This window comes from Pezoporus occidentalis, unplaced genomic scaffold, assembly GCF_034315485.1.
Source record: "Pezoporus occidentalis ecotype Australia unplaced genomic scaffold, CSIRO_AGI_Poc_V1 ctg48, whole genome shotgun sequence".
Classification (NCBI taxonomy): Eukaryota; Metazoa; Chordata; class Aves; order Psittaciformes; family Psittacidae; genus Pezoporus; species Pezoporus occidentalis.
Window position 1 is genome coordinate 1,729,120 of NW_026915813.1, and position 14,630 is coordinate 1,743,749.

At 39.9% G+C, this 14,630-nt stretch overlaps 1 protein-coding gene across 3 annotated transcripts; it reads left to right on the top strand.

Annotated features, from left to right (window-relative positions):
• The first annotated feature begins 1,405 nt into the window (after window positions 1-1,405).
• Window positions 1,406-14,154, top strand: ZNF518B (zinc finger protein 518B). 3 transcript variants are annotated; one of them, XM_062636379.1, is made up of 2 exons: window positions 1,406-1,684; window positions 8,637-14,154. In XM_062636379.1, exon 2 carries the CDS (start codon window positions 8,841-8,843, stop codon window positions 12,081-12,083), a length of 3,243 nt encoding a protein of 1,080 aa, XP_062492363.1. In that variant the 5' UTR covers window positions 1,406-1,684; window positions 8,637-8,840; the 3' UTR covers window positions 12,084-14,154. The 3 variants fall into 3 exon arrangements, with proteins under 3 accessions (XP_062492363.1, XP_062492362.1, XP_062492365.1); XM_062636378.1 differs by lacking the exon at window positions 1,406-1,684 and adding an exon at window positions 1,863-2,195; XM_062636381.1 differs by lacking the exon at window positions 1,406-1,684 and adding an exon at window positions 7,558-7,578.
• Window positions 14,155-14,630: the final 476 nt, after the last annotated feature.

Sequence of the window (14,630 nt, forward strand, 5' to 3'; positions counted from 1 at the left end):
TTCTCTATCCAAAACACAACCTGCCATTTTACTGCCTAGTAGATACTTCTGCAGATCTTCAGTGACCTTCTCTCCTTAAGCCACTGGATAGCTTCATGTATCATCAGAAGGCTGTCACCTGAGTGACTAGCTCCTTTCCCACGTCACTTGCGAGCATGTTAAGCAGGTCCAAGCAGGGACTGCTATAACAGTGCACCTGTGATGTCTATACTACAAGTACCACACACTAGATTCCACCTCCTGTGCTCTGTCTTTAACCAGTTATTAATTCCAAGACCTTTGGTCTTATGCCATCACTGCTAAGTTGCTTTGTTAGTCTTTGCCAAAAGCGTTCTAATCCCAATAGGCTCTATCAGCCAGAAGACCTTCTTCACAAGCTTTAAAAATGTCCAATAAACTACAGCGTTCCAAAGAGCTAACTTTGAGTTAACTCAGCTGATCAAAACATGTAACAGGCTGAGGGCATAATCTCATTTTGGAACTAAGAAATTCATAGCTGAGCAGGTTGTTTTTCCCCAGAGTTCCCTGTATGATAGCATTAACTCTCCCTTTCCTTTTTCTGTGACCTGAAGAGCCCATTCCAAAATCTGAGATGCCTGAAGATCCTTGTTTGTGTGTAGACAATGGTAAGGAGTCCTCAAGTCCTGTTTCCAACTATTCTAGTGCAGAACCGATCGGAAGTTGTTAACTTGCTCATGATTCTTCTTATCACAGAGAAATCCATGCTAATGGAACAATCAACAAAACAGTTTAACTTGAAGGCATGTGCCAGAATACGCTATTTTACAGATGCCACCCGGAAAGACTTGGAGACCCCTGTTAAATGTGGTTTTCTTTTTAAGCAGAGTAGTTAGATACTTCAGTGACATTAAAGGTACTTTTAGAGGGCAAGATGCTGGCAGTTAAAATCCTTCTTCCTCCCTTCGAATTTGACTAAGTACAGTTTATTTAACAGGAAATTTGGATTTTATAGGAAGCATCTGAAAATACACAACTGCTACGTCATCGTACTACAGACCCGAGCAATCCATGCGTCATGTATGCCCACACCATAGACTAGTTAAAACACGGTGGTACCAAGGGGAGTGTAGAGAGATTATTGGCAACCGCTCTTCCTTCCGCCTGCTGTCCTGTCAGAACCCTTGAGGGACAGCCAGCAGGCAACAACCCGATGGTGCACATCATGCGTAGCCTCGCCTGCACCTCGCAGGTGCCTCAGCACCAGCCCAGCTTCGTCCCCCAAAGCCCACGCTGTGTCCTCGGGCATTGCGGGGCCTCACACTGGTGAAAGCGGCTCTCCCCGAGGTGCCACCTAAGCGCTGGAGCCCTCCACCCCACCGCACCGCGCCTGCGCCGCCGCCGGCGCGCCCGGGGCCCTCAGTAGAGCTCTACACGGCGCCGCCGGCGGGAGCGGAGTTGCGGCGCTGGCCAATGGGGCGGCACGGTGCTGCCGTGGCCGCTGAAGTCAGTTCCGTCGCCGCGGCGGGTGGTGGGGCGTGTTGAGGTGGCGGCGGCGGGGGGCTCGCCCGCGCCCTCGTTGGGGGTAAGTACCGCAGGGTGAGAGCTGCGGGCCTGGGAGGGTGAGTGTCGGCGTTTTGTGCGCGCCTGGAGACAAGGGGAGCGGTGGCGGGGTCTGCCCCTGATGGAGACAATCCGCCGATGTCCTCGTCCTCCTCTGAGCCAGGTGAGGCTCTCGCACCCTCTCTCGGTGCCAGCTGGCCTAGCGCCGTGCCTGACGCTGCTCGCTGCCGCCCTGCCCGCCAGTGCGGGGTTCCCGGGGTCCCGGCGGAGAGCGCGGGCTGCGGCCCGGCGGGCTTCGCGGTGCTGCCCCCTGCGGGCCGGCGGCGCCACTGCGTGGCGGCGCGGGCGGAGGCGCCACCCCGGCGGCGGCGGGTGGAGGGCTGCGAGGCCTGCGAGGGTCCGTCGCCCGCCCGGCCGCCTGCACCGGGGCAGCGGCGGCTCTCGGCCTGCGGGGATGTGACGGGGGCGAGGGAGGCCCCTCTCTGGCCCCCGAGGGGCGGCAGCGCGTCTGTGCGGGTGGGCTGGCTGCCCAAGCAAAGGGGATTTTGTGGTGGTGGCTGGCGGGTGCTGCTGTCTCGTGGACGCCATCAGGCTGCTTCAGCCTCTTGTGGACTGTAAAGCTGTTGCCCAGGTTTGTCATCTTGGTCGTCTTCCTGAAGAAAAGAAGCTTTCTGGTTAGTAACTTGTGTTATTGAGCAAAACAGAAAAAAATTGTGTTTTGTGTGTAAATTGTGTTCTTCAGGGTGAGTAGAATTTGCTTAATTAAATCCTACATTAAATTTTGTTTCAAGAAGATTTATCATAACAAAGTGTTACATTGGACACTTAAGATAATTTAGACATATAAAATGACTTGGATTTCTTCTAAAAAGTGATCCAGTGTTATAGCCAAAGTGTCCTGAAATATATATTCAACAAAAAAGTCTGTTTTATTATTAAGAAGACTAATGGTATATTCAGGGTTTTGCTAGCATTGTGTTCTGCATTGTTACCACGGTAGGTGGTTATGGGCAAGGCCCTTTTCTTGCATATGCAGATAGCATATGGCTAATTCTAGCAAAAATTAAATCTGTGGAAGTGGATTTTAGCATCTACATGAATGTTTTGCGAACTGGGCATGAAGGAATATATAGTTTTAATGGAACTCTCCCTCCTCCTCCCATTTTCTTCAGTGCCATACTTCTTTGCTTTCTTGCATACAGGCCTTAAAGCTTAGAGTAAGGTGATGCTGAATATTAGTCACTATTGTTTGCATATATAGAAAGATTTTGAAAATGGTTGCAAGTTGAGTGAAACGATGAGATGTGCAGCATAAATTTAAAATTTTATCATACATATAATGATAAATGACTGTATAAACATCTCTCTAAAATATTATTTGGGATACAGTAGTTATTTGAGAATAACTAATTAAGCTTATTGCAAGACCACCAAGCAGTTGAATGGTATGTCAGAAATGTGTATCTTTCATATACAGATAAAGCTAAGCATCAGTCCTAGAGCCACAGAGAAGCAGACCTTCAGTTCAATGCAATACATATATGTACCTGCCTTTATACACCACCAATAAATTTCAATAAATTGAACATTTTTTCACCTATGCATTCAGAAAAGTGATCTACTTTTAAACAGTATTTTGTTTAACTTTATATGTAGTAAAAATGTTGAATGTAATAATTTTTTTTTCTGTAGAGTGAAATAAATGTATATTTTATAATAAAAGTAAGCTCTAAAAATCTGATGTGTATTCTTTGCTCTTCTTATTTCTCTGCATTGACATTACCCATTCATTTTGATGGAAAAAAATTAAAGTGCACTTAGGATTCAGAAGTGTTATGACTGTGATTAGCTGTTATTGTGAAACAGGGTGTCTTTTTAAGAAGAAATAATTGTAGATGAAATTTCTTTGATGTATTTGAATCTCTTGTTTTTAATACAGAATCAATTCTTTTAATTGGTACTGTATATTACACCTGAGTGAAGCACTTTGGATGTCTCCCAGTCATTAGGCCTAAAATTAGTGACTGGTAGTTGGTGGCCACATAGTTGGGTCAGTAGACCAGTTAACTCTGCTTAGTCAGTTGGTGCTAAATGGGCAGTGTATGCGATATATAATATTATAAAATATAGACAGATAATTTTAAACTTACACAGATTTAAGCTTTTCAGAGAGTCAGATTTTACACAATGCATCTTCCTGCTGCAGTGGTGCTCAGTGTCTTCCAATCCTGTTTAAGCTTGTTTCTCCTAAGAGATGATTTATATGGGCTTTTCAATACTTGATTGTTGCGACTTGATTGCTTCTGGCCTTGACTGTTGGTTGCAGTTTGTGAACTTAGTGTGTGAGAGGTGTGTGCTTTACCAAAGTCAGGTCTTATTTATTTGGTCACATATGATAAATGCATGATGCTCATCACACCCATTTTATTGATAGTAGCGTAGAATTTGAGATTAAAAGAGAGCTAAACCACTGAAGAATACATATTTTTCTTTGAAATCATGAACAAAGAATTAATATATTTGAAGTAGATGGATATTTCAGGAGTATAGAATAATGGAAAGACACTGGCAGTTCTTGTCTGGCAGTGGCCACATCAATGATTTGTAATCTACTGTAGTGCAAAAAAACCCTTGTGCTTTATGAATTTGTCAGGCTGCAGAGGATGTTTCTTCCTTTTTTTCTTGGGTTTAATTGATCCTTGTTTTCTGACCTTTATGTACATGTGATATCCACTGTTTGCAATGCCTTTTGACTCCTGCAGATCTATTGATCTCTGTCTTGAGCAGCAAGGTTCAGGATGTACTAGTGTGTGAAAGGTGGGAATGTTTTTTTTTATTAAATGCCCAACTTCTTTACGTCACCGCATTGTAGGTGTTTTGTAGGAGGAGTGAGTGAGAAAGGCTGATTTATCTTCCTTCTGCTGTCCTTTTTCCATGTGCTTCTAAGTTTTTGCTTCCAGTTTACTTTTTTCCCCCAAAACTGGGGCCTGTAAATTTTTTACATTTCTCCTAATTCAGCTACTTTATTGTATTTCAGAATATTTTTTACAAACCTTTTTTGAATCCATTCCTGTAAAAACAATGACTGGAATTGAGTTTAACACTGCTAGTATTTCTTACTCCGTTCTTCAGCCATAATATTCCCAGTTTGCCGTTCAAACTCCATGCAGACTTTCGACTCTTCCTTTAATATCTTTGAATTGGTGTGTGCGCTCTGTATTTGATTGTAACTTGAAAAATGGAGTATGTATCTTTTAATTAGATCTTCTGAAGCATGTCTCTGTTAACTCTTTAAAAGACAAAACAAATGTTCAGGGGAATCTCTTTTCTCCCCTCCCCTCCCCATGCAGAATAAATGGATGCTGGATTGGACCACCTCTCTTGTGTATGCTGATGATCTCATTTTTCTGAAGTAGCAAAAACCCACCTATATATATATATGTAAATGAAATTACAGTGTACTTTTGTGCTTGGTTTATCCAGAGTAATGATAAAGTGGACCTATTTGCATAAAATGTTTTCTTATTAACTCTTCAGTGTCCAGGAAGGATTGGTGAATAACTAGGTGTGGAGACAGCGGCAATGTCACTTCAGCATCAATGGTTATTCAGGTCTTTCTTACCTTGTACTTTGTCTGGCTGGGATAGAGTTAAATTTCTTCATAGCAGCGTGTACAGTGCTGTGTTTTGGATCTGTGGCTAAATCAGTGTTGATAAAGCACCAGTGTTTTGATTGTTGTTGAGCAGTGTTTGCACAATGTCAAGATTCTCTTTTACCCCCCCCCCGCCTCCTCTGCAGTGAGTAGGCATGGGGTGGGCAAGTGTCTGGAAGGGCACACTACTGGAACAGCTAACCAGAATTGGTCAAGGGGGTAGTCTGTGCCATTTAATGTCATGCTCAGCAGTGAAAACTGCTAGTAGAGGAAGAATGAGCAGAGGTGGGGGTTGGCTTCCAAGGTTGTTGCTTGGAGACTGGTTAGGCATCTGTCTGCTTGTGGAAGGTGGAGACTGATTTCCTTTGCGTAACCTCTCTGCCTCTTTCCATCACCTATTAAACTGCCTTTGTCCCCATCCGTAAGCTTTCTCACTCTTTTTCTCCAATTCACTCCCTTAGATAACCAGGGAAGGGTAAGGGAGCCAGCAAGCAGCTGTGTGGCTGCTTGGCTGCTGGCTAAAATCAACTCACTGTACATCTGAAACACAGTTACAGTAAGTCCAGCATTAGAAACCTAGATTCTAGCAACATGGTGTTTGTCACAGGTGAAAACTTGCATTTGGGTTTAAACCATGTCAAATGTGTTTGTTTTCACATTCATATATAAAGCTGTTTGAGTCGGTAAAGTTTAGAAACATTACCAGCCTGTTCTTTAAATTACCTCTTAAATTTTCCTAGTATCCTCTTGGACTGAGCAACCCAGATCTTTCTGGTAAATGTTTCACAGTGGTTTTTATACTTTCCTGCACTTTAAAGGTAGTGGATCCTTTTTCATGTTGTCACATAAGGTGAAGTTTACAGTGTTAAAAGAATATAAGAAAACTCCATGTGTTTTTAAAACTGTTTTTTGTGGTCAAGGATTTTGATAGCATAAAGTGCTCTATACTTGCTTTTTGATCAGATGGAGGGCAGTTTCAGTATTGTTTGATAGCTGTTAACAGCAAAAAAAGGCAAATATTGATCTAACTTCACCCTTTCCTTTCAAACACAATTTTAGGTCTTTCTTAAAGCTGTGTAGGAATCTTCAAAGCATCTTTGCTAGGTGCACCTCCCGTATGAAGACAGGCTAAAAAAATTGGGGCTGTTCAGCCTGCAGAAGAGAAGGCTGCGTGGAGACCACATAGCAGCCTTCCAGCATCTGAAGGGGACCTTCAAGGATGCTGGAGAGAGACTTCAGCAGGGACTGTAGTGATAGGACAAGGGGTGGTGAGTTCAAACTTAAATGGGAAATTTAGCTGAGATATAAGGAAGAAGTTCTTTATTGTGGTAGTGTTGAAGCACTGGAACAGGTTGCCCAAGGAAGTATGAATGCTTCATCCCTGGCAGTGTTCAAGGCCAGGTTGGACAGGTCCTTGAGCAAAATGGTCTTGGAAGGAGTCCCTGCCCATGGCAAGGGAGTGGAACTAGGTGATCTTAAGGTCCTTTCCAACCCTAACCATTCTATGATTCTGTCTTTGGTCTGGATCTTGAGCTAATCACGATCTCTGTCTTTCTCCTGAGATAGAACAATGGATCTCCTGAACATAGACCTACCATCACACTACTGTGTCAGTAAGCTTCATCTTAAGTCTAAGAAGTTTAGTAGCAGGGGAAGAATGGTCCATCAGAGACTACCAGAAGCATTTACTTTTTTTTTTCCTCTTTAGAATGTGGATAATAGAGGGCATAATGTTAGGAACATTAGAATTATTTAAAAACGTGAATCTTCAGATCGTGATTACAGTAGTCATGTATACTTGCCTTCTTCCTGGGAGGCTGCCATTGATTTGTTTTTTGAGAAATAGAGGTTTTGCACGTAAGGGTATACAACTGTCTGCATTGCAATGAGATGAGATTACTACAGTCTTAAGTGCCTACTGAGGAGTTTTACAGGTGTGCAGCCATCCATGTGCTAAAGAGTGGAAAGGCCATTATGTTGTCCCTAACCAGTTTTATAACTTAGTTTTACTGTTATTTGAGGTTACATCATATACTTGCTCTTTGCAGAGCTGCATCTTTAGGTCAGCATTGCTATAGCAGTTATTGGCAGATGGAGCACAGGGAGCTGCCAGAAAAGCTTTCTGGATCAGATGCTGACTCCTGTCTCAAGCCACTGGGGAGATGTACCATAGTGTAGATTTTTCTCATTTTGGTAAGATTATTGTAATAGGATGCTATTTAGGTGATCTCAGTGCTATACTTTTGGAGCCCAAAATGGGACCTGTTCACTGTTGATAGACTGCGAGGAACTGGATTTCCGAAGCGTATGTCTTCTATAAGATGTATTGAAAACTAAAGGAGTTCTGAAATAACCTCATCAAATAGGTTCTATACATGAATGCAGATCTGTGCAGCAGCATGTCTGTAAGTAAGAATGTTTTAATAAGAAAGACATTGAGCAGATTTTACTTGTTGGTGTTAGTTTTGGACCTTGTATTGGTTTATGTGTTTCTCAAAAGGCTAATTTAGTGGTTTATTTTCCAAATAGCAGTGGTCTCATGGTCTTGGCAAAAGCTTAAAGGTTGAGATCTTGTTCATGTTAAATACAGAAGAGAGACAGTAAGAGTGTTGGAACCTGTGGGGCCAAATATACTGCACTAATTAATGTGGTGGTCTTACACTGATATTACTGTTCTCCTTCTGCTTCCCACTGCATTGTTTATTTTGCTTGATTGACACCTTCTGTATTATCAGGATGGAGTGAATTATTTATATGCTTGTCCTCATACAGATAAGTGATTACACTGTGATATTAATAAAAATGAAAGTAATTAATTTTGCAGCTGCAGATTATTTTTACTTCATTACTTTCAGAACATGTGAAGTATAAATCGCATCTTGTTATGAATTGCTGTTAAAGACTGGTTCTGAAACATTGGCACCGAGTCCTTCTATGCTTCAGGAATTCAATGCTAACTTAAAACCCCTTGTGTTCTAAATCAAATGTGTAGTTGTGTGTTTCTGCGAATCATTGTAATCACTCTCCTTTTATGATCCTACTGTGATTCCCAAGTGACACTTGTGTTTCATAGTATCTTTTCCTGAGTTAAGAGCTGTATATGAACTGGAATCATACTCTGCTGCTCAGTTCTGTTACCAAGTGTCTGTCTCGTTAGGCTTCTGAACACATTTCTTAAATGTGAAATGTATCATGACATGGAAGAAATAGCATGAGCTCTTTAGGTTTTGATCCATAGCAGATAATTGTATGAATTTGTGAACATTTTTAATAACAGATGTGAAAGGATTATTGAATTGGGTATGTTTTGCTTGGAGTTCATGTTTGTGCAGAATAGTGGTTTATTAACAGTAGAGTTGTACCTTGTAAGCCAGTTGTAGTCCACTAGTAGTTAAATAATTAGTTAAATTATCAGTAGTCAGTGAATTGTAACTGACTTAATCTTCTGCTTTTTATTCTTTAGTGCTGCAAGTTGATTGAATAAAATAAAGAACACGGAATATAATATGGATGCAGTTGCTTGAGTGCCGTTTCTTCCAAAGTGTATATTCTGCAGATTGGTGATCTGAATGACTGATAAGCAACATACGCAAGACTAATACCAGGAAGACATTCTGTCTGTTGCTGCTGTGTTTGACAAAACTGGTGCAGACTCACATCTTCTGAAATGCAGTTGAAAAAAATGAGGGAAATTTTACCAACATTGTACCCTTGCCAAGTTAATGATAAAAATAATTCCATAACTACATCCCCAAAGCAGTCTTCAGAGGATAAAGTGAATCCATCAAAAGGGGATGATGACCAGAACTGCTGTTACCAAGGGACTGAGGCCGAGAACAATAAGGTGTCACTGATAAGCTGTATAAAGTGCAGAAGCGTTCAGAAAATTGCAGTGCAAGATACAGAAAAGCGTAAGGAGCTTGGGTGGACTGAAGACAAAAATTTCATCTGCAAGAAGTGCAGTCATATTCCACCACCAGCTTTCCATTTTGTTCCTGAGTGTGCCAATGCTGTAGACTTTCAAAAACGAGAAAAAAAATCTCCAAGTAAACCCCAGAAAACATTTAAAGTTAAAAACTTTCTGCCAGGTAAATACTATTGTGATAAATGCAGATTTTCAACAAAGGATCCGTTACAGTATAAAAAGCACGTAAGTCAACATGAAGAAATTAAATTTATTTGTTCCCACTGTAGCTACGTATCCTACACCAAAGGAGAATTCCAGAGACATTTGGTGAAACACACTGGAACTTTTCCATATCAGTGTAAGTACTGCGAATATGGTGCTGTTAGACATGACTACATAGTAAAGCATACAAGAAGAGTACATGAAACACCCACAAAACGACTATCAAATAATGCCATAAACCACAAGCAAAAGAAGCAGACTCAAAGCACTTTATTTGAAAAGCTGAAGTATGATAAAATTCCTTTTCAGAATGAACATTCAAATTCATCTTCAAATATGGTTTGTCACATTCCACGTAAAGCAACTAAAAGGGCCAGTTTGTCTCATGATGTAGAACGTACTGTAAACACAGCACCAGTCCAGGATAAACCAATATTAGGGCCATCTGAAATAGGCGTATGTGAGAATCAAAGTGTGGAAGTCGAGGTTTATTCTCCAAAAACAGAGTCTTTACAACCTGGGATGCCTTTAACAGTAATTGCACCATCTGAATTTGTAGTTCCTTCTAACTGTTTAGCTCAAATAGTAGAGATTAAAATAGTGAATGGAGCACAAAAACTTGTTCTTAAATTAATCCCTATGAAAGAAGCAACTTGTAAGCCTACGAACAGTGCCGAAGAACAACTTGAGAATCAAGGTATAGAACAATCTGCAGAAGGAAAAAAAACATCTCCTGTATCTCAAAATGAGTTACTAATGATGGAAGTGAATGTAGACAAATTATCCAATTTCAGTAACCAGCTTAATTTGGATAGTACACATGACAAAAATGCTGAATGTCTTTTTTTTTCGGATTCTCAACTCTCAGACTGTAACTCTGTATGTATACAGAGGGAAGAGTCATCAAAATTATGCTTTCATTTGGTAAAGGGTATTGATATCCATTCGGGTGTTATAGAACTTTGTTCTCCATCTCTGGTGATGAATAATATGGAAAAAAGAAGTGATTTTAAATCCTCAAGGTGGAAAGTAGATGGAAAAAATAACTTACATTATGACTTGCATTGTTACGAAGGTGTGGATATACCCCCTCCAAAATATGCGGCTATTTCTGAAGATGAAAGTTCCAAGAACACTTCAGTAGAGGCTGGTCAGGAGGGAAAAAATTCTTCTTCTGCAGTCATTAAACAAAAGGATATATTGCCTCTAAAGAGGGATGACAAAGAATGTAGGAGGCTGCCAGTCAGCTCTACAGAAATGCATTTAGCTGGTAAGGGTTTTGATGAAAAATCTGTTACATCTTCTGAAGCAGGAAAAAACTTCTGTGTTGCTAAAACTCCACCCTGTGAGGCCATGACTTTTAGCTTTAGCAAAGTAAAGAGAGCCGGAACCATAAGTCAAAAGAACACTCGTCTTCTGGAATCATTAGAGCTACAGAAGATGGAAAATAAAGGCAATCCTTTTGAGGGACCGGTTATTTCATCTGTATTTTCTCTTAGCTCTGGGACTGAAAATGTTCCAGAGGGTGTCAGATGGGATGACTCAACATGCAATAAGAAGTCAGCAACACTGCTGTGTAGAAAGATTGCTCAGCTCATGTCTGCTGCTGAATCTAACATGAAATCCATGCCTTTGAGATGTCAAGCTTCTAGTAAAAAAGTGGTTTCCCCTCAAGAAAATTCAGCGAGCTGTGAGAGGGCTGTTTCTGCCTCTGAAGTGGAACAGCCTGCGTCTTTACCTCAAGTGCATGGTAGAAACAGTGTGATGAGTAGTGAAGAACCCAGTAAAGATCAGCTGCTTACATTTGCAAGTACATCTAAAAACAGGGTAACTAAAAATTCGCATGTTGCTACTCCAGTGTTTATCCCCAAAGGGACAATGCTGAGAGTGCTGAATGCTACTAGCAGTCAAAACTCAGATGGAATAGAAAACAAGAGTGAAACATCAGCTCCTTCTGTGTATTGCAATGAAATGTTTCTGCCTCGCCCGGTTCCTGTCAGTGTTTCTGAGACAGTTAGCAGTAATTTGCCATGTTTACCTAATCAGAATGAGATGAATGCAGAGTCCCGAAGTATATCACTCAGGAAAAGACCAAAGCGAGAGGCAAGTATTAAAAATAATAGCAAACAGACTGGTGTGCTGTTGCAGAAAAGCAGTAATGTGAGTAAGCAGAGCAAACCCTATTCAAAAAGTCAATTAGGTCCCAAAAACAAGGCAAAACAAGCAAGCTTCAGGGAACTTCCTAAGAGGAAAACAAGAACTCAGTCAGAAAATAGTTCAAGTTCTGACATGTCATATCTTTTGACAGCAAGACGTCTTCGGCTTATTCCTCTGAGAACAAATCAGTTGATAAAATGCCCTCGTCGTAACCAGCCAGTTGTGGTACTAAACCATCCTGATGTTGACACGCCAGAGATAATTAATGTCATGAAGACTATCAACAAGTATAAAGGTCAAGTCTTGAAAGTAGTTTTGTCAAAAAGGACAAGTAGTTGTCTTGGTATCAGACGTTATCGAAAGCGTCTTACTCTTCAGAACGTTGAGACAGGAAATCAAGCAAAAAAACGGAGTATGCTAAAAATGAAACTAAAAAAGACCCATAAAAACAACTACCAAGTGGTGGAAACTTCACCAGCTGAAACACTTCAGTGTCTGTTTAAGTGTTGGTTTTGTGGAAGAGTATATATGGACCAAGAAGAGTGGATAAGTCATGGACAGAGGCACTTGATAGAGGCAACCAAGGGTTGGGATGTTCTTTCTCTTCCATCACAGAAGCATTAAGTGAGAGACTAGTGGAAGGTTCCCCTGTTATTTTTATTGAGTGCCACTAACTTGCTTGGAAAGGAAAGTTCAAATAACTGCTTTATTTTCCCAGAAGGTGTCTACTGTGAGCAAAGTGGGAGAGTGAAGTTAGAAATACAGAAGAGCTGATAGGATTAAGCACTACTTTGCACTCTCATGTTTGAAAACTGTATTGGAGTTCAACTTCATCTGTCCATAGGAGAAATTTGGAAAAGATTTGCTATGCAAACATCTTTCTAGTTACCATTCTGTCTGTGCTAGGATACTGTGCTGTAACTTGTCTGTGCTAGGTCTGTGTGGATTAAAATCCTAGATGATGATACCTTTGTAAATTTAACAGGGTTTAGATTGTTTTAGTACAGCATAGTGTTTCAGAGATTGAGCATACATATGCTGAAAAGCACTTCTGATCCTCTGTGGGTAGCAGTTATGTATGATAGGTTTTGATGGGACCACAAACAAAAAAGTAAAACTTAAAAGGAAGTATTCTGTTTCAGTGAAACAAAACCATTTCTGCTGACTTCAGAGGAGATACAGGGGTGCAAATGAACAGTCTGTGGGATCAGTGTTACACTAGCTCAGATAGAAGTGAAAAGTTTAATTTTGTTTAGTACTTAGCTTTTACCTAGCCTGTATTGGGTAGATGTGAGAGAGCACAACGCTGTGAGCTTTCTGTACCATCTTTGTTCTGAGCAGGCAGAGCTGGAATTTTGTCAGGCTTGGACTGATAGGAGTGAAGCTTTTCAGTATATGAACTCAAGGCTGTTCCGAAATCTAAGGAAGTAATAGCCAAACATAAACTCTCTATCACCATGTGTGTATATCCTGATAGAAATGCAATTACGTAATTGGTCATTTGGTTAGAACTCTAGTTGGTGAGTTAGTGCTTATTTACAGTGGGAACTTGCTGAAGGTGAAGACTTTCAAAATGAGAAATGATGCTGCACAGCTTTTACATTGACAGTGTTGAACCAGATTTTCAGTGCAATCTTTCATCCTTAAGAGTTTAGATATTGTTAGAATATATTTTTTTTTAGGTCTTAATTCATACAGGCATGTGTCTAGTTACATATGTATGTCTAATGTGTATCTACCGACTTCAGTGTAAGCATCACTCAGCTGTTTAAACACTTTATTATATCAGGGCCAAATTTGAAGTTTTTAGTGAAGAAGAGGGATGGATGATACTGAAGTTAGTTTCTGTACATGAACAGTATGTGTTTTTATTCATCTTGTCAATTTTAAATAATTTTGAAAGCATATAGGATGCAGTATTTTGAAGCACATATTTACAGTTAAAATAGCTTCTTACAGTTTTACAGGTAAGAAAATCAATACTGACTCTAATGCTGGATGTGTGTTCTGTTTTAACTGGGACTACACTTGAAAAGCTCGTGGTCCCTAACTCTTTTCACTGTTGGTGCAGTTTTGTAAGCAGTTTAAGCTGGGAATATTTTTTTTTATATACTTCAGCACATTATACATTGTTTTGATAAAGTATGTATTGTGTCTGCATTGAAATGTTTATATTTTAAAACTACATCTGACTGAGGCTTATTTTCAAAACTAGTTAAAATGTTGCTTTGCCATCATTTTGCAATACAGTGTTAAAAGTCCTTCAGATAGTTGGTGCTTTAAGACAGATCTTTTTCATCATGTACACACGGAAAACTTTTGTATTATTTGTATCAGACTAACCTGTTCCACAGAACAAATTTTCTTTTGTCAGTTTTGTCAAGAAAAATGAAATGACAGTTCTCATTTTGTATTCAAATGGAATTCTATTTTTTTAGATAAGTACACTAGAGGGTTTTTTTCACTTCATATACTTTGATGCCAAACTTAACAGTACTGTTTGCATTTTCAGTTGTGAAAACAGTTTCCGTTTTACAATTACAGCATGTCACATGTAATAAATATTGAAATTGTTAACATAATTAAAAAAAACATGATTAAAATTACTCCTTTGTTTTAACTCCTTCAGTTCAGGTTCCTGTCTGAATTAATTTTGTTTCTGTAGAAGCTACTAAATAAATAGTTTTCAATTTGCTTCGTATGAGTTTTCACTGGCAAAATTAGAACATTCTCTTAAAGATACAAACTCTTAAAGGAGTTTACAACATGCCTCTTTTCCTTTTTATGAGCTCTGCCAAACTCTACTTGGCAGCTTCTGTTTTGTTCATTTTTGTTCTCATTTTTAGATAATGTCATGTCAGAATAATTTCCTTCAGGTATAACAATCTCAGTGATTTAGGAGAAATAATTACAGTGAATGTTTTTCTGTATTTTGATGCAGCGTTGAGAAATAAAAAGGTTGTGAGGAGGTAGCCAGCTGCTGATTTCTTTTTTTTTTTTTTAGAGTTAGTTTGTGCCACTACATACTACATCATTAACTGGAATGTCTTGTTTTGGGCTTGAATGTTTTTATTCTTCTCGTTCCTATTCTGTAAGGATAGAGTAACTGAAGTTGCTTTCTTGATATATTCCAGTTGCCTAGTTAAATTTCTGAGTGTGCTTAAAAAGGAA

What these genes read in the sequence shown, in the direction of transcription:
- ZNF518B (XM_062636379.1), top strand. Translation starts at nt 8,841, where the DNA reads ATGCAGTTGAAAAAAATGAGGGAAATTTTACCAACATTGTACCCTTGC.